Source organism: Henckelia pumila, chromosome 2 (genome assembly GCF_033568475.1).
Source record: "Henckelia pumila isolate YLH828 chromosome 2, ASM3356847v2, whole genome shotgun sequence".
NCBI classification, from domain to species: domain Eukaryota; kingdom Viridiplantae; phylum Streptophyta; class Magnoliopsida; order Lamiales; family Gesneriaceae; genus Henckelia; species Henckelia pumila.
This window is the reverse complement of record NC_133121.1, coordinates 13,404,224-13,424,864: the sequence shown is the minus strand read 5'-3', so window position 1 is coordinate 13,424,864 and position 20,641 is coordinate 13,404,224. Positions and strand designations below refer to the sequence as shown.

At 35.5% G+C, this 20,641-nt stretch overlaps 2 protein-coding genes across 3 annotated transcripts; one reads left to right on the top strand and one right to left on the bottom strand.

The window, feature by feature from the left end:
* The first annotated feature begins 11,171 nt into the window (after positions 1–11,171).
* LOC140877240 (benzoate carboxyl methyltransferase-like) lies at positions 11,172–12,267 on the top strand. The gene is made up of 3 exons (XM_073280769.1): positions 11,172–11,516; positions 11,693–11,950; positions 12,091–12,267. Exons 1-3 carry the CDS (start codon positions 11,172–11,174, stop codon positions 12,265–12,267), a joined length of 780 nt encoding a protein of 259 aa, XP_073136870.1.
* A 1,407-nt stretch (positions 12,268–13,674) lies between these two features.
* On the bottom strand, positions 13,675–18,712 carry LOC140884531 (sister chromatid cohesion 1 protein 3). Of its 2 annotated transcripts, none has more exons than XM_073291311.1 (14): positions 18,492–18,712; positions 17,432–17,690; positions 17,309–17,355; positions 17,146–17,195; positions 16,984–17,051; positions 16,556–16,902; positions 16,355–16,472; positions 16,138–16,274; positions 15,613–16,055; positions 15,115–15,154; positions 14,962–15,043; positions 14,686–14,833; positions 14,148–14,285; positions 13,675–14,037 (listed from the first exon to the last, which is right to left on the bottom strand). In XM_073291311.1, exons 1-13 carry the CDS (start codon positions 18,613–18,615, stop codon positions 14,193–14,195), a joined length of 1,956 nt encoding a protein of 651 aa, XP_073147412.1. In that variant the 5' UTR covers positions 18,616–18,712; the 3' UTR covers positions 13,675–14,037; positions 14,148–14,192. The 2 variants fall into 2 exon arrangements, with proteins under 2 accessions (XP_073147412.1, XP_073147413.1); XM_073291312.1 differs by having other exon boundaries at positions 17,017–17,051.
* Between the last annotated feature and the right edge of the window lie 1,929 nt (positions 18,713–20,641).

Here is a 20,641-nt window from a genome sequence, read left to right as displayed (position 1 = left end):
AAGAGACTTTATATGTTTATATCAAGATTTTAAAGAATCATTTGAGGACATAATATGTATTTTAGAGCAAAGAATGAAATATAGTGTATAAAAAAGTGAAATGTGAATAACACTCTTCTTAAATTTGCACGGGTTATATCATTTAATTTCTGTTAAAATTTTTGTTTTGTGTTACTTTTATGTAGTCATCACTATCACTACTTCCTAAAATATAAAATGTTTAGATAATATTATATATGTTTTCCAACTAACTTTTTAATGAACAGTGTTACTTTATTGAAAAATATTGATTATCAGTAAAGCGATATTATTATTATTATTATTATTTTATTTTTTTTTTTAACATACTCTCAGAGTAATTAAGCTTTTTGAATCGAGATATATTCGTCTAATAAATGAAAATTTTAAATTTTGAAAATTAAATATTTATTTAATAAAATAAAATTTTGATATACAAAATATTATATGATTTTTAAAAAAAATTATTTTTTTATTAATAACAGTTTCACTCAATCAATATATTGAATGCAATAGTAAATAAATCAATTTGACGACAGAGCCTCATTTGAACATTATCTTAAAATGGTATATATAAACATTTTTATATACTATTTTTTTATGATAAATTTTGAATTTTATATATATTCATCACATTACATTGATAATACTAAATAATTATTCAAATACATGGCTTACTAATTTTAATAACTAATTAAATAAAATAAAATGTTGGTGCAATAATTGTCTTTGCTGGGTAGAAGTAGAACGATCGAACCACAGTGCTTGGGTTGTTGTGCGGTTTAAATTAAAGAATTGAGTTGGTTGTTACCGCCAGCTATAGTTTTTGGTAAAGCGACAAGTGATCATTCCTAACAATTGATATCGGAGTTAAGATCATGGGTTCGAGTCTTATTAATTGCAAGGAACAATTATTGGGTGGGAGAATGTTGGGTGCAACATCAGCTATAATTTTTGGTAAAACGGCAAGCAATCGGTCCTATAATAACAGTCCATGCATCGCACAGGAAGAATACTATTACGTAATTGCATATGAATTGACAGACACGTGGATAAAATTAATTTTGAATTTTATTTTGGAAAAGATAATATCATTTATATGTACATATAAATATATATATATATATAATATATAAATATAAAATGTATAAATTAACAACGTTATTCCGATATATAAGTTTTCAGCTTAGAAATATTTTATGAATAGAGCGGGAAGAATACATTTTCAGTCCCCGTATTTTCGTACTAAAAAAATTTTGGTCCCTCAACAATTTTAGTCATTAATTAAAATTTAAAAAAATATAACAAAATTAGTCCTCTATTAGAATCGAAAACGTGATTAGAGGGGATTTAATAACACTTGATGGGATCGGTTTGGGTATGTCAACTGCTCTGATATAGCTTAACCGATAAATGCTAACTTCTCAAACTCAAGTTACCATAGCAGTCGACCCTTGAAGTTACTAAATTGTGTTCTCTTTCTCGTGTGTTTATGTTAATCAACCAACTTGGATAAGTACGGAATAAGGTCGACTAACAAATTGAACTTGTTCAAAATGGCTCGAAAGATTGTGTGTGTGTGTGTGTCTGTGTTTAACAGAAAGTAATCAACACAAGAATTTATTTCTGGATGTTCGGAGCTAAATCTCCTATGTCGCCCCTTTTTCCTCCATGGAAGGATTCACCTTAGAAGAAATTGAATATTACAAAATTTTGCAATAGCTCACTCCAAGACTAAGACTTACACTCAACTGTCTATCCCAGACTCAAGAACTCAGCCCTCGACTGATTCTTGTTACAACGAGATTGCAACACCTCAACTGATAAACAAATACATCACTTGTATTACAACTCAACACTTAGCACAATATGATCCTAACTGATCTGATTTATTGATATGCGTGCTTGTGTTCTTCGACTCTTGATATGTTCTTTTGAATATAAGCTTGAAGTCTCTCGACTAAATGTATGTGGATTCAGTTTACTTCTTGATAGCTTGAATGTATTTGAGAGTTTTTTCTAAGAAGTCGGATCCTTATTCGAGCATCCCTTGATGTATATTTATACTCAGAGTGCAACAGCTCTTTCAAATTTAAATTGTGGTCGTTAACTTGTATTGTCCTCGTACATGTTCTGACATGATAGTACACTGTTGTGCTCTGGTATTGCGGCGTCAATTATGTACGGAAAAGTCTATCTGCAGAGGAAAGTTTGATGTCATGAGTTCAGTTGGGTTACGTAATCTTTGGATGGTTCAGTTTTTCAATCTTGGTAATTCGATTTTTTTTGCTGGAGCAGTTTGGCTTTGTAAGAGACTGATTCAGTTTAGTTCCTTAAACTAAATGTAGTTTACCAAGTGAAATTAGTTCGATTGTTTAACCGATTGATGATTTCAGCTTAGCTCTGGTCAAAGTCAACTCAGTTTTCATCTTGCAGTTTTGCTCGAAAACTTATCCAGTCTTCTTCTTCTTCTTCAGTTCTACTCGTTGGACAAGTGCAGTTTACTCTTGATTTTAGCATTTGCAATTTTGTCAACATCAAAATCATGTATGCTCCAACAACACTTTTAACTTTTTTGGTCGGGTGACTATTAAGCTGAGTTACAAGCTCAACAATTGATTTTCACTTGACAGAGTTATTTGTGCAAGAACTGAACTTATCAGTGCGAAAATTTCTCGCAACAAAAACTGAGGTGATTACTAATAAAAATGAATGAATTAAAGAATAACATGGAAATTTTTTTATGAAGGTTCAACGGCTAAGCTTCTACGCCTCTTCTACTTCTGTTTCCAAAATTATTTACGTTATAAGATTTTGATTTATACAACCCTTTGTACAAACCCCAATCAAACCATGTCACTCTTGATTGGAACTCCTAGCAACTCTTTCTACTAAACTTCTCTGATTAGAAAAACTTTCTGATAGAATTACAAGAACAACAATAATAATTTCTCAAAGCTTTGGTGGGCTTTGGAGAACAGCAAAGCCGATCACTAAATTGATCTGATATGATCAGTATGAAATGTGCAGTCAGCTTGAACTTTTGAGATGGATTCCTTCAGAGAGTCTTTAAGCTTGTACGATGGTTTGCAAAAAATTCTTGATTGTTCTATGAAATTCTTGAGCTCTAAGTATTTATAGCCAAATATCCAACGTCCATAAAATAGCTGGTGCAAATTAGTCCCAAAATAGCCGACACTCAAGCAGAGTGTGTCACACGTCTTTGTATTTTTTCAAAAACTAATAAAGTGGCGCGGGGCTTTTTGGATTGCAGTGTAATACGGAAACCAACGGCTCTTTTAATCATTTGTCTTATTGAAAATATCTTCAACTAATTCTTGAGTGTATCAGATCAAAAGTTAGATGGATTATTCATCTATTCAGACTGTTCTTCTTAGTCTTTTGCAAATCTAGTCCGAATAGATTTTATAGTATACTTGTCTTGGTCAGATCAATTCAGTTGTCTCAGATCAATTTTATTTTTCTTGGAGTACTTTACTTAGCTTGATCTCCATATTACTTTTACAGACGAGTTTTATCGGATCTGTTTGTTTGGTATTAAGTTATCAGTCTGGCTTGACTTGAACAAATTGCTTTTGTCATCAACAAAACTTAAATTTTTATTTGGCATCATCACTTTTAATTTTATGTTTGAATATAATGATAAGGACTAAATTGTCATATTTATTATATTTTATGGCCCAAAAATGAACAAAAAAATCTAGAAAATAAAATTTTGGTAGGATAAAGAAGCTAAATAATAGCACATCTACAATATAAATATATATTAATTATATATTACTATTAATAAAACAAGAGCATGTTATAGTATCTAACTTTTGGTATTTTTTTAAGTGAACTTCCAAAAATAACTCTATCCAATAAATAAATATATTATTTAACGATTTCAATTTATTTTCATACAACTTTCTAACTATTTCATACGTGCGGCATATTTTAATTTCAAAATTCAAAAACTAACTCTCTCATATATTACCTACATAACATAATTGATTCTAATTTCTTTTTAAAAAAAATACAAATTTTATCATAAATTATTTTTTAATATGATAATTTGATAAACACACGCATTATTAGTACAAAATTAATTAATTTTGTAGTTAAGAACTTATACAATAAAATTATTTCAAAAAAAATTTCAAAAAAAAACTTATACAATAAAATCACAAAGTAACAAAATTATCGAACCAAATTACAATTTTCCCAAATATTAATGACACTATACTCTCATACTACAAGCAGACAATAGGCGAATAGCTTTAATTAAGGGAAAATATTTTTTTGATCCAATAACTTGTTCACTTTTTGGTTTTGTTCCATTAACTTTTCAAAGTTTGGTTTTGGTATACTAACTTTTAATTTTCAGTGATTTTGGTCCAATTGCTGACGTGGCAGCTAGACACGTCATCATTTTCCAGTGTGACATCTTCATTTTCCGATGTCACATCAGTATTTTTCGGTGCCACATCAATAGCTGGACAAAAATAACCGAAAACTAAAAGTTAGTGTACTAAAACCAAAATTTAAAAATTTAATCGACCACAACAAAAAATAGACAAATTAATGGATCAAAAAAATATTTTCTAAATTTGTCTACTTAGCAAACCATAATGTACTCGATGGGTCAACCCCCCACCCCCCATATGAAAAATTTGTCAATAAATAGATGTCTTATTTCCCATTTATTTATCTGAATAATAGCTTGTGAGGTAGTTTTCTCGTATTATTCTTGCCCGTAGTTTTTACTCTGATCTGCTTGGGTTTTGTCCGCATAAAACAACGGTGTTCATTTTCATCTTTATTTTCATATTACCATCTCTTATTGCTGCATTCGGGACAAAAAAAAATGGAGATTAAGAAAATTGTTCAGATGAATGCAGGAAATGGTGAAACTAGTTACGCGAAAAACTCGAGATTTCAGGTTCTTTATATTCTTATTTTCCCACTACTCTCTACACACACACACACTGACACATACGCGTGCGCGCGCGCACACACATACACACATATATATATATATATATATATATATATATATATATATATATATATATATATATATATATATATATATATACACACATGCATACAATAACGAAGTCAGAATTATTGATCTATTCGAGTTAGGATTCTAAACTCCGGAATCTTTAATTTGTCTAATTGAAGGGTTAATATCAAATTAATCTAAAATTAATATTTAAAAAATTGAGATGCATGGCCATATATGTGGCCGCCGCATGCATATTACAAAATTCAGTGAAATAACCAAATAAAACTTTAGGACATAAATATAAAAGAAATTTGAACGATTTTTATTTCTGTATGCATATGATTAATTTCCTAATACCTTAGCTCATTAGTCATTCCACGTAAAATATGACATACATACGGTTAGATTATATTAGATTATATTATTATTATTAGGCTTTTCTATTTATTAGCTAATAAGGATAGAGTAGTTTTTTTATTGTTTGCTTGTATTTAATCTAACTATATAAACATCTTGTTGTGTAACTTTTAAATACAATTTTTCATGATATAGAAAACCTAGTTTTTTCTTCTTTAATTTCTACATGGTATCAAAGCCTCCATCTCTATGGATTTCGATTGTTTGATTGTAGGACTGTTAATCTCGTCCACAGCTTTCTGGTGGGTGCGTCCGTCAGTCCAGTTTTTCTCCGCTCTTCGTATTTTGATTAGTTTTTTTTTCTTGTTCTCGCATCAACTTGGTTTTCTGCTTCCTATTTGGTTGTCCGTGCACACTGTTTGTTGTCACCATGGCTAGTCGTAAAGATGATTCGCTTCAATCGATTAGTGTCCAATTGGATGGAAAAAATTATTCGTATTGGGCCTATGTTATGAAGAATTTCTTGCGGGGAAAATCTATGTGGGGTTATGTTACTGGTGTGTGTGTTAAACCTACTGACATCAAAGCTGCTGATTATGCAAACTCGTTGGATACTTGGGAGGCCGATAATGCGAAGATTATAACGTGGATCAATAATTCTGTTACACACTCCATTGGTGCTCAGCTGGCTAAGTATGAGACTGCCAAACAGGTTTGGGATCATCTGTCAAAATTGTACACACAGTCTAACTTTGTCAAACAATATCAATTGGAAGCAGATATTCGTGCTCTTCGGCAGAGAGATATGGGCATCCAAGATTTTTATTCTGCCATGTCTGAACTATGGGACCAGTTGGCACTCACAGAATCTTCAGAATTGCAAGCATTCCCGGCTTACGTCACTCATAGAGAAGAAAAACGTCTGGTCCAATTTTTTATGGCTCTTCGTGATGATTTCGAAGGATTGCGTGGGACAATCTTGCATCGTAGTCCTCTTCCTTCCGTTGATTCGGTGGTACATGAATTGCTTGCTGAGGAGATTCGCTTTAAGTCTCAAGCTGATAAGGGGACTCCTGTCCCCTCTACGCCATCTGTTTTTGCCGCACCATAGCGCCCTCTGCCTCATAACCAAAATCGGTCTACTTTGAAGATTTCTACTGATGAGTGTGCTTATTACAAAGAAAAGGGACATTGAAAGTCACAATGTCCGCAATTGTTGAACAAAGGTAAACCATAGCCGCAGCAACAGAAACGACCACCGCAACAACGACCTCAGCAGCCATCCTTGCTACCTCAGAATGCTTCATGGAAACCTGGTACTCAACCACAACAGTTTCCATATCGACCACCACAGTCCAGTAATGCAGTGGCTGCCCCCTCTTTGGATCCGTATCTGTTTGAGCAGTTTCAACAGTTCCTTGCTTCACAGTCCTCTGCCCAGCCATCTGCCATGTTAGTCTCCTCTCATATAGGTTTGTCGTCGTCTGCTCCTTCAGGTATACCCTCATCCTTGTGGGTCTTGGATTCTGGTGCCTCCCACCATATGTCACCCCAATTGTCCTCCTTTGTCTTTTTTACTCCCAGTTCATCTATATCTGTTGCAACTGCTGATGGTACTGTTATGCCATTAGTAGGTGTTGGTTCCATTGTTAATTCTTGTTTGTCTCTTACAGATGTTTACTATATTCCTAATCTCAGTTTAAATCTTGTCTCTGTTAGTCAATTATGTGAGTCTGGATACTTGGTCTACTTTTCTTCCTCCAATTGTTATGTTCAGGACCCGCAATCTCAGAGGCTGATTGGGACAGACCGTAGGCAAGGATGACTCTATGTCTTGGATTATCTCAAAGTACTAGATGTTGCAGCTTCGAGTGTGGATTTATCTTCTTTTCGTTTGAGTCGTTTGTCTTCTGAGTTTTATTTGTGGCATTCTCGTTTAGGTCACGTTTCAGCGTCTCGTTTGCAGTTTCTAGCTTCTACAGGAGTCTTAGGATCTTTCAAAAGTTCTGATATTTCTGATTGTAGTGGTTGTAAACTGGCTAAATTCTCTGATTTACCGTTTAATAAAAGTATTTCATTTTCTTCTGCTCCATTTGATCTTATTCATTCTGATGTGTGGGGACCCTATCCTGTTTCTACAAAAAGGGGGTCACGATACTATGTTTCATTTATTGATGATTTCACTCATTACTCTTGGATTTATCTTATGAAATGTAGGACTGATTACCTTACTATTTTCAATAACTTTAGAGCTCTTGTGAAAACTCAACATTCTAGTGTCATAAAGTGCTTTCGTTGTGATTTGGGGGGTGAATACACTTCGACCGAATTTTCCCATTTACTGGCTTCTGATGGTACTATTCATCAAACCTCTTGTACGGATACTCCTGAACAAAATGGTGTAGGTGAAAGGAAACATAGGCATCTTGTTGAAACAGCTCGGTCATTTTTATTTTCTGCTAGTGTTCCTAGTGTCTTTTGGGGGGAAGCAATCCTTACCACTGCTCACGTGATTAATAGAATTCCAACCTCACACAATTCAGGCTTGTCACCTTTTGAAAAATTATATGGGCATGCTCCTGACTATTCCTCTTTGCGTGTTTTTGGTTGTACTTGTTTCGTCCTACGTCCACATGTCGAGCGTAATAAATTAGCCCCTCGGTCTGCTCTGTGTGTCTTTTTGGGTTATGGTGTTGGTCAAAAAGGATATCGTTGCTATGATCCTGTTAGTCAAAAATTGTATATTTCTCGTCATGTTATGTTTCTTGAGCATATTTCATTCTTTTCTATTCCTGCTGGTTCACATAATATGACAAAGTCAGATCTTCTCTGCATTGATCCCTTCGAAACTGATACTAAAGAAGCTTCACAAACATCCCCTACTGGTAGCTCAACCGAATCTGGTACTGAGACACCTGCAATACCTCATCCTGCTTCTATCACTACCCAATCATCTCCTGAGGTTGCGGATGATCCTTCTAGCCGTCGTCAGTCTACTCGTGTTCGTAAGTCTTCTAAGCTACCAGATTTTGCTTACTCTTGCTATTCTCGTTCTTTTGCTTCATTTATTGCATATGTTCGTTGTCTATCTGAGCCTGTATCCTATAGAGAAGCTGTTCGTAACCCTGTTTGGCAGAATGCTATGGCCGAGGAACTGACTGCTCTGCATCAAACTCATACATGGGATTTGGTACCGCTGCCACTAGGAAAACACACAATTGGTTCTCATTGGGTCTATAAGATCAAAACTAAATCTGATGGGTCTATTGAACGATACAAAGCTCGTCTTGTTGCTAAAGGATATTCTCAGGAGTATGGCATGGATTATGAGGAAACATTTGCCCCTGTTGCAAAAATGACGACTGTTCGTACTCTGATTGTTGTTTCTTCTATTTGTCGATGGAGAATATCTCAGATGGATGTCAAGAATGCATTTCTTAATGGTGATCTGCATGAAGAAGTTTATATGACACCTCATCCTGGTGTTCCTCACCAACCTGGTGAAGTTTGCAGGCTTCGTAAAGCACTTTATGGTCTCAAACAAGCACCCCGTGCTTGGTTTGAGAAGTTCTCTACAGTTATCACTTCGCTTGGTTTTCTGCCTAGTAATCATGATTCAGCATTATTTGTTAAATGTACTAGTGCAAGTCGTATTCTCTTATCATTATATGTTGATGACATGATAATTACTGGTGATGATTCTGATGGAATTGCTTCCTTGAAGTCTGAGTTGGCTCGTTGTTTTGCTATGAAAGATTTGGGTATACTACGCTACTTTCTGGGCATTGAGGTCGCTTTTTCGCCAAAGGGTTATCTCTTATCTCAGTCAAAGTATATATCTGATCTGTTTGAGCGTGAACGTCTCACTGATAATAGAGTTGCTGATACTCCTCTTGAGATTAATGCTCGGTATTCACCGTGTGATGGCCTACCTTTGCCGGATCCTAGTTTGTACCGAACTATTGTTGGGAGTTTGGTTTATCTCACCGTGACTCGTCCAAATATTGCGCATGTTGTTCATGTAGTTAGTCAGTTTGTCACTGCACCAAATACAGTTCATTGGGCTGCTGTTCTCCATATTCTCAGGTATCTTCGGGGAACTCAATTTCAAAGTCTTTTATTTCCTTATACTTCATCTTTGGAACTGCGCGCATACTCTGATGCTGATTGGGCTGGTGATCCTACGGATCGCAAATCTACCACTGGCTTCTGCATTTTTCTCGGTGATTCCCTAATCTCTTGGAAGAGTAAGAAACAAGATGTTATTTCTAGATCTTCCACAGAAGCTGAGTACCGTGCCATGGCCTCTACTACTTGTGAGATAGTTTGGTTGCGTTGGTTGCTTGCGGATATGGGTGTCTCTCTTGCTCGGCCTACTCCGTTATTTTGTGATAATCAGAGTGCTATTCAAATTGCACGTAATTCAGTCTTTCATGAGCGGACAAAACATATTGAAATTGATTGTCACATTACTCGTCACCATCTTCAGCTTGGCACCATAATGTTGCCGTTTGTTCCTTCTTCTCTACAGATTGCTGATATGTTTATCAAGGCACATTCCGCTTCACGCTTCCGTTTCTTGTCTGACAAACTCTCAATGCTTTTAGCTGTAGCATCGTGAGTTTGAGGGGAATGTTAGATTATATTAGATTATATTATTATTATTAGGTTTTTCTATTTATTAGCTAATAAGGATAGAGTAGTCTTTTTATTGTTTGCTTGTATTTAATCTAACTATATAAACATCTTGTTGTGTAACTTTTAAATATAATTTTTCATGATATAAAAAACCTAGTTTTCTCTCCTTTAATTTTTACACATACAAGACAAAATCCTTCGTACGGATCATCTCAACCTACGTTAAAAAAACAATTACTGTTATAACATGATATTACACATCTTGTATTTGAAATACACCCAGACTACTACAATCAAATCCAATGATATTTAGCTACCAAGTTGGGGTTCGATCATATTTTGATGGTCCGTATGAGCATGAATCGTGAAAGATCGTATACAAAAGAAAAACAGAGTTATGATGTAGAGTAAAGATGGTTTTGTAATTATTATTATTTTTATTTTTATTTTTTGGTTCTAAAGAAAACTACCATTAATCTATTAAAATGATAAATTAGAAAAGACGTCTAAAGTAATTATGGAAGTGTCAGGTAAGTATTTTATAATTGATCAATATTTGATAGCCCAAAATAGTAGTCTTTATGTTGAGGATGCAATAATTGTCATATAGGAGAGTGATCGAACCGTGATATTTAAGCTGCTATAAAATTTTAAAATTTGAGTTGCACTGTTAGCACTAGATATAACTTTTGGTAAAGCCGGATGCACTCGATTTTGTAATTGGTATCAGAGTTAAGGTCACAGGTTAGATTTTCATTGATTGCAAAGATTGCAATTATAGAGAGTGAATTTGTTGAAGTGCAATATTCTCCTTATTTGAAGAGCGAAAAGCGACAAACATCCAATCCTACTATATATAACACTCGTCCACTATATGATATATATAGGAAAAAGAGTTTCTATCGAATCATGGCTCTATGGCTGATTTAAGTTGCACAATTACCACAAGTTATAGTTTTTGTTAAAGCGGCAAACACTCGATACTATATTTTATGACGAGTTGCAACGTTACCACCCAACTATATCTTTTGGTAAATTAAAGTGACAAGCTCTCGATCATACACTATGTTATTAAAAAATATAATCAATCTTGCAGAATGTTGTGATATCAAAAACATGGGGTCTTTTAGACGAAACCCTAATAAATATGTTGGAGAAAGATGAATTCTCCGATTGCTGCTTCAACATGGTTGATTTGGGGTGCGCGTTGGGGCCTAATTCACTTTCAGTCGTGGCTCATGTGATGGACACTATTCAAAACTTGCGTAAAAATGGCAACAATCGGCAAGAATTTCGGTTTTTTCTGAATGATCTTCCCTATAACGAATTCAATGGTTTATTCGAGTTGGTGGAAAGTGAAAAAGAACTTGTTTGCGGACCAAGATCACAGTGTTATATACACGGCTTGCCGGGGTCTTTCTATACTAGGCTATTTCCAAGAAAGAGTCTCCACTTTGCTTATTCTTCAACCAGTCTTCAGTGGTTGTCTCAGGTTATTGTATTTTCTAGATAAATTGTTTTGATATAGTAATGTTTGTTCATCATCTCAATAATACAAAATAAAAATTTATCATTAAGAATCATATCAGAGATATATATTTATGTATCTTAAGCTACAAAGCCTGCAGTGTCTTCCTTTCTTTACATATTTCTCTCCTAATATTTCAGGTTCCGCAAGGATTGGTGAGGCAGAACAAAGAAAATATATTCATTACAATGACTAGTCCACCGGAGGTACTCGACGCGTACGCCGAGCAATATAAAAGTGACTGGTTCACATTTCTTATCTTGAGAGCTGAGGAAATGGCGCCTGGCGGGCGTATGGTGTTGACATTCATCAACAGAAGTGGTGATGATTTCTCTGCCAAGGAAGAATACGTCCATTACGACGTGCTTGCACAAACGCTTCTCGACATGGTTACTCAGGTAGTTTTTTCAACTGTCTAAAGTAGCAGAAGAGATGATATCAAGTTATTGTATTATTTTATACATTGCTAGATGTCACAAATCTGAACCTAGTGTAACAGAAGATTTATGCTCATTAAATTCATCAAACTTTGTTACAGGGACTTCTGGAGAAAGATGATTTGTATTCTTTCAATGTGCCAATCTACATGCCGTGCCAACTGGAAGTCGAGTCGATAATCAACCAACAAGGGTCTTTCAAAATCGACAAAATCTTCAGCTTTCCAGTTCGTTGGGATATAGATGAAGACGCTGACGGATTCGATGAAAATAGATGAGGAAAGTTTGCGACGAATCTTGTTCGGGCTTTCATGGAACCGATGCTTGTTAGCCACTTTGGAAAGTTGATAGATTGTGATGTTCTGTTTGAAAGGTTTTCATGGAAGATTGGTGAGCGTTTGAAGTAGAAGAAGCTAGCACAGCATATGTTGGCCATTTCTTTGAACAGAGATGATTGACAAAACAACATGCGATCCAAACTAAGGTATGTTTTTGTGTGTAATGAACTCTACTTGAAAAGCTTCAATAGCTTCTTTTCTTCTTGTTGTATAAAATTAAATCATGCTTTGCAGAACGACTGACACGTCACGCTTGGGTCGTTGTGCGTTTGAAAAGATGGAGTTGTGTCGATACCACCAGCAGTAAATTGAATCAAGTGGCAAGCACTCAATCTTAAAATATGTAATAAATTTTTAGCGCATTTCAAGGATGATTAGTTTATTTACATGATCAGTTAGTTGTTACCCTTGTATCAGTGATAATATATATAAATAAAACGGACGAACTCCATATATATTAGGCATGATTTGTTCAATCAACCTAGAATTGCTGGAGAAGCAAAATTCTAAAGTTTATGGCAGTTAATTACATGCATGGACCAATGACTGTCACTTATGATGTCCATTAAAATCTGATGGAATTAAAAATTGGATTTGATTTCAGATTAATTAATCAGTCCCAGTTTTCTACTCTGTATAGTGTAAGTAACCACCATGATTTCACATGAGATGCTACATCTTAAACAAAGTATCTCTGCAAGAGTGCCAAGCCACTTCTGGGAAGAAAATAGTCGGTTTTTCTTGCACCTTTGGTTCCATTTTTGTGCTCAAACATTCTCGAAAAACTTTTGTAACAGGGCTCACTGCTTTAAAATAATGTGTCCTGTTCCCCATTCGCTTAATTTCTCACTACAAAAGGGTCTGAAGGTCATACTTCCCAATACGGATGGCAATGGGTCGGAAATGGATAGGATATCGTGTCTCCATCCTCATACCCATACCCATACCCATCGGGTATTGAATTTCATCTCCATCTCCATACCCGTCGGAGGATCGAATATCCATACCCTACCCATATACTCATTTATCATATCTACTCCATACAAATACATTTTTTCAAATTTGAATTATTTCGATAAAATTATATTTATTTACTAGATTTTTATACCAAAATTTTGAAGGGAACAATAAAAAATGAAACATAGTAAAAAATCTACAACCTAAATATTATATAAAAAATAAAAGTCCTACAAAATAACATTAGATTTATACGAATAATTTTCATTGTTCCATCTAACTAACATAATTCAACAAAAAAATTAAATTAGCATTTAATTAATATAAATTAATATGTATGTATGTATGTATGTATGTATGTATGTATGCATATATATTTATTTAATCGGGTATCGGGTCGGGTATCGGTAGTATATTACTACATCCTCCTCCATTCCCATATACGAGATCCCCAAATACCCATTTATTTAATCGGGTTCAAAACACGCCTCCATACCCTCCTCCATTTGGGTCGGGAATCGGATTCCCCATCGGGTTCGGAGGAAATTGTCATCCCTACTTCCAAGTAGTATACATGACCAAGAAGGCTAGCAGGAATAAACACATGACAGTTTATAAGATATAACTCAATAACCTTACAAAAACAACCCGACTCGGATTGCCCAAAATTGAACAAGCTTTAACTTGAGTGCTGATTCTGAAACTGTTGATGTCTTTCTGAATCATATGAATCCAGCTAGTATACAAATTTTGCTGCATGGTATAAACTATGATGGTCATCGGAAAGAATTCATGAAAACCGGTCGGTTTGATTTGATTCAAGTAGGTTCAAGATATAGTTAATCAAAACAGGAATCACTTACCTATTTACACTAACTACCACTACCAGGGATTTTTCAGCCTGAGAATTATCCTTTCGAGAGTTGAGGAGTTATCTTCAGAGTGATATCACTATAAGCCTCTTCTTGATGCAAATCTACGAGCCCATAATTCTTCAAAACCTGGGAATAAATTCATGAATAGCTAAGGTAAGTACCAAGGTTTATAGGGAACATTGTTGGACTTGAGAGGAAATGGGTGGAGTTCAAAGCATAGTAAATCTCAACAATATTGACTTAATTGACATAAACAACTGTTACTAATAAGACGTGATGTACATCAAATCTGATACAATGTCGTAAAGTGAAGAAAGGGAAGCAGCCAAGTAAGAATTGTTAGCCTTTAATAGAATCAAGACATGTTTCCCAGGAAAGCTGAGACGGATGTATTTGTCAATGTCCTACATAAATTATATGCAATTAGAACAACGAGACTAGACTCCCTAGATATTAGTATTATTTAGCATTCGGTTTCAAGTCAAACCCATTACAGATATACAGTGCATGGATTTTTGTAACTTACCAAAGTCTCAGAAAACATTCGAGCGCATATCTTTCTTGGTTTGCCTTCCAAAATCTTGTTCATACTGAGATCTCCAGATGATGATTCACCTGATTTGCCTGACAAAGGGGTTGCAGATGACTGCTTCTTCAAATATTGAGCCACGGCCCTGCATGCATATCCCACAAAATTTCAACATTTAAAAGCGCCATTGCAGATGAATCCATGCAATGCTACTGGACTTAGTTTGGGGTCTTGGTTAAATCTGAAGGGATTCCAGGGAGGCAAATAATGCACCTTGTTCTTGCAGACATTGCTCGTAATTCTGGGGTTCCCTGATTTATCGAGGGCAAACCAAATTCTGGTGTTCCTCGGGATCCTATCCAGCCACAGGTAAGTATCTATTTTGATAATCAAGTGAATAAAATAGCTTTTTGTTTGAAAAATTACCAGCTGGAGAATTATCATCTTGTCCCAAAAAACTAAGTTCCTACAGGGAAAAAAAAAAGTAGCATGTTAGATGAACTGTCCATGAGGTGCATCACATCACATCGTTGACAAAATAAAAGTTCAGTGAATGATCTTGATATTAAAAGAAGACTAAGAAGAAGCAAGTTGAACTCCAAAAGCAGACAATGACAGGGGAACAACAGAAGGACGTGAATCTCATTAATCCAAACTCATTAAAGTGGGTGCAAACCAAAGCAAACGTGTGCAAAAAACTTCCTTACTTTTCGAATACACTTTTTTTACCCCACGACACAGTCAGTTCACTAAAACCAAAATCATGTCAACTCATGGCAATGATGTTGCATGTAAGGGAATAATCAAATATTAATAATGAAATAAGAGAGAGCTTCACTAACTACGAAAGGAAAGCGCAGCCAAGTCCAAGAAAATCAAGTACAAACTCCGAAGTAAATATTGTAAGAGTTATGGGCGACGTACTCCTGCAGAATTCAACAGCTCTGGAATATCGAAAAGTGTTGTATTCTCATGATGAAGCCCATCCCCGAAGAATGTTTCAGGGGTTCTCATTTCTGAATCATGAAGTCCAGAAGATAATCCCATTCCTGTGACCGGTATCGTTCCAAATCCTTCTGTAGTTTCCAGACCTTCTGATTGGGATTTATGGTTGGAGTTTTTGGGAGTCAGCTGGATTCTCCGGCTTCTCCCAGTTGAAGGCGGCGTGGTTTTGGAGAACGAAGGTATAAATCTTTCCGGTGATGCATGCTCATTGTGACGAAGATGTTCAATTTCTATATTATCATCATTGTTGCGCATATATTGAGAAACATTTGTCTCTTGGTGTTCTTTTTCTGTGATAATTAAATGAGGTTTAGAAGTAATAAAGTCTTCTTTATAGATATCCTGAATAGCAGCACAAGATCCTGCAAATTCAAGTTGTTTCACATGAAAAAATTTCCAAAGCTGACAGATCTAGTAAATATATTTGAGAAAAATGCTACTGACCAGATATCAAGGGCTCAAAAAAGACTTGATCCTTCTTTCGTCTGTTGTTTACTTTCCAAATGTCAAGCAAAGAACAAGGACAGCTTTTCTTCACCCGACGAATACCAGTCGTATCGCTTAATGCATTCTTTATGTGCCTATATCACCGGTCCAAAATATTTACAAAGGAACATATATAAAATGAGTCTAAAAACAAATTACTTTTAAGAAACCATACTGGTTACTGAATACAGTAGACTCGTCGAAAAATTGCTTTCTCTTTCTTTTTCTCCTTTGCACTTTTGGTTGTGCAACAGGTGGAGTTTCTTGGATTTCTATTTCAGGTGTCCGGTGGACTGCAAACCAATGGATCAGATGTCATGTCAATGACATGGGCAACATATATCTAATTTTTTTATGATCATAGACTTGCACCCACCAAAATTTATCGAAGTATCCAAGTGCTCAAATGAATGTTCTTCTTCATGCCTATGAGATGAAGGAGAATGCCCATCTGGAAATACTGCATCTTCTCTAACAGGAGTATAGGTTTGTTTATCTTTCAGGATTTGTTCCTCGAGGTATTTGTCTGGATCAGCACGATCAGGCAGAACGGGAGAATTAGTGAAATCAAAATCATGATGTTTAGTATGACGCATAATTTCAATGCTCGGCAGATCTCGTGGGCTGCTATTTCCAATAATTCTTTCATCAACGCCGATTGGACTTTGTGGGGACCGGTGTACATAACCAGCATCTGTATCCAGTTGAACTGGAGGGGGAACACTGCAAGAATAACGAAGAGATTCATAACTTACTCAAGAAAGTAATGAATTGTTAAATTTTGATAATTCGTGTTATTCTTACTCCTCCTCCATAGGCACAGCTTCTGATGCTAACCTTTCTTGTGTGGATGACAAACCTCTCAGGTCATCCTACAAGAGCATCATTGTTGTAATGGAATTAAGATTTAATAGGACATTTAAATGCATCAATTCACCAACTAAAGGCTCAGAAAATAGTTGGCACCTCACTAAACGAGATGACGATGTAAGGATCTTTCCCAGTTGGAACTTGATCTGTTGGATACAAATCAAGAGGCTCACTATCAGTACTAATATGAGGGAAAACGATAACAAGAAGATATGAAACTCCAAAATCATCAAGTAAGCAGCCATTTAATTATCAATACCCATCAATGTTATGTCATCCTGGCTCTTAACATGTGAATCTTGGTCCCTAAAAAACAAATTCCTGAATTTATCAGCATATTTTTCTAACAGAGGACAATGTAAGAAGTTTCATCAAAACATACCAGTTTTTATAACAATCATCTACATCCAAAGCATCAAGATCAAAAGCTTGCGGTAAAGTGATAGAGTGATATGGAGCATGATTGGCATCTTCTGGCAGATTGACATTGACAGATGTATAGACCCTGTTTATTGTAATCCTTACATCATTACAATAGTCGTAGAGATAGTCAACTTGCTTTGAATATATCCGTACGACCCCGAGCAAAAGATGTCCTGACATTCTTAGCGCTAAAGGCACCTCGGGACACATGATTCGTTCTGTAAAACAAGCAGCAAACACTTGTCGCATCAACAAAGATCAAAACTAACAACTAATACAATTCGAACAGAAGGGGATGAACATATGGTGGATGGCTTAAGACCGAGCATCCCTCCATGCACATAAGTAATTAACTGCAGACTAAACAACCAAATAATGCTTTCAAAAACTATGCACCAAGCATCAACTACAAGGAAACTTGAAGTAATAAGAATGCAGCAGATTCAGACAAATCAGTGACCAACACACACAATACATTCTATCTAAAAAGGAGCAGACACATCAATTCCCGATTATTCAGGGGGTTCAAATATGTAGAGGTACCAAATCAAACTCTAGTTGGAGCTTCCAACCAACAAGAAAATTACAAAGTAAACAATGTCGTGATACTGGAAAAATATAATCTTGATGGAACACTTGTAAGCATAAGAAACTTAAACCAACCAAAATGTAATCTTTGAGAGAATATTCTAATCTTACCACACAAAAAAAAATTCAAAACAAATTCTCGAAACCAGGGTTAGCAAAATGAAACTAAAAAAGTGAAACTTTGTCACCTCAATGAAGATTCAGAAGCCCATTGAATCAAAAAACCAATCATCTCATTAATCATCGTTCAATTCAATAAAAAATGATGAATCTTTCAAGAAATCCAGTGCAGAAGATATCAAATCCAAAATAAATTTAAAAAAATCCGCTTTTTTTCTCATCAAAGTCTGATAGATTTCAATCAAACCCCACAAATGAAAATTGCAAATCGAGCATAAATAAATGGAGAAAATGAAGAGATAGGGACGGACCAACAGTAGACGGAATGTGAGTAGAGGTGTAATGAGATTTCTTGAGCTTGTGCTGCAAATGGGCGGCGCACCAAACCGTGCCCAACGGCCCCTTCCTTGCCAAGAATGTATGCGAGAAAAACATCGTCTTTTCCGAATACCCTCTTCGATTTCGTACCAGATGACGATGTATGCAACCAAATACAAACACGTGCTTGTGTGTGTATAGAGGTGTGAGTGTGTGTAACCTGCTGGGTTTTACGAGGGTGAGGCGGGAAGGGGAAGAGGCGCGAAATGGGTAAAAATATCAGTAAATTCCGAATTTGTGAGCACAAAATAGGGCTGAATTTTGTGTTTATTTACATAAGTGCCACTAAAATTTTAGGGGGCTCCTGGCTTCCTACCTTCTCCACGTACTGTTTTATTTTAGGTTTGGTTTGTAAATGTATTTTAAAATTATTTTTAATATTTTATAATAGAACATTTTTAAAATATGCATTAAGATAATATTTTTTTAATTTTTTTAAAAATATTTTCCAAGTATAATTTTAATGAACAATTGAGAAGTCTTTTTTAGATGTCCGAAAGGAATATTATTCTTTGAAATTTTTGGCCCTTAAAATCTTAGATATTAATTGATTATATTTGGCAAATATCTTATGTATATTTCGAATCTATAAGGAGGTTTTCACGCACAAGAAAGAACAGGGCTTCAAACGATAATTCTCTGCGCATATACTGAAGAAATCTGTTGAAGAATTTGAAGATTTCTGAAGCTGATTTTGCAGCCGTCGTTGCTGTTGTCCCCGTGCTGCAGTTCGTGTTGAAGACAACAGAGACAACACTGTGGGAACTGTGTTGATCGAAGATCTTTTTTGTCTCTTCAAATTTAGGCTACGGGAGTTACATCTGACCTTCAAGGCTTGGATTTCAATCTATAAGGAGGTTTTCACGCACAAGAAAGAACAGGGCTTCATACGATAATTCTCTGCGCATATACTGAAGAAATCTGTTGAAGAATTTGAAGATTTCTGAAGCTGATTTTGCAGTCGTCGTTGCTGTTGTCCCCGTGCTGCCGTTCGTGTTGAAGACATCAGAGACAACACTGTGGAAACTATGTTGATCGAAGATCTTTTTTGTCTCTTCAAATTTAGGCTACGGGAGTTGCATCTGATTTGTTTTACTCTGATTTATTTAGGATGCAAGTTTGATTTCTCAACTTGTTGAGGAATTTAGGATTTATTGATTTTTCGTAAAATCACTAGTATTGCTTTGTAAGACTGATATTACTTTTTTTAGTGATATTTAGCCCTAAGGCACCCGCACGAGTTTTTATACTCGTGCAAAATTAATCTCTGGTCTTGTTTATTTTTGTTTATTTTACGTATTTATTTTTCGCTGCACTGTGTTGTCTTTGGTGTTATAACACCGCGGACAACACCGACTCTTGATTTTATCCTACAACTGTAATACGATTTCTGTCAAGTGGCATTAGAGCCAACTCTTGACTTTACTAAGAGAGATTCTGGTTATTTTTGTTTTGTAGGTTTATCATGGACGTGTCGGTGGCTAACGTCACACTCCGACCACCGGAAGTTAATAATTCAGATTTATGTGAAGATTTAATTTCCTTGATCACCAAGAAGTTTGAAGATTATTTGAGGAGAAGAGACAAACGGAAATTTGGACAACAGTTTAAGCAACCTAGTTTTCCTGCTCCTGAAAATTTGTTGAGGGTGTCACCTACTCGAGAACCATCTCAACCAAGGTATGTTATTAATTATGAATCTAATACCAAGAATTTTGATTATGTGCAATGCAGGGAATGCAATGGATATGGACACTATGCAATTGAATGTGCAAATCAATTCCACAAAGGTATGACTGTTTTCTTGAGAGATGATGACTCTGACAGAGATCAAGAACAGAATTATGAAGAAGATCACACCTCCCTGGCTGCATTGCTGAAAGAAAAGAGATGTTTTCAAGTCAACCCACTGGGTGTTGCCTCCGGTGTTGCAACATCAAGTCGCAACACCAGTGAAAAATCAGTTTGCTTGAATACATCTACTTTTGGTAATTTTGGTGATCAAGAAGCTGTCAATTATGATATAACTCTAGAGTGTGTACATGAACTTTATGAAGAGTTGTATGCTGATCAAATCAAACGG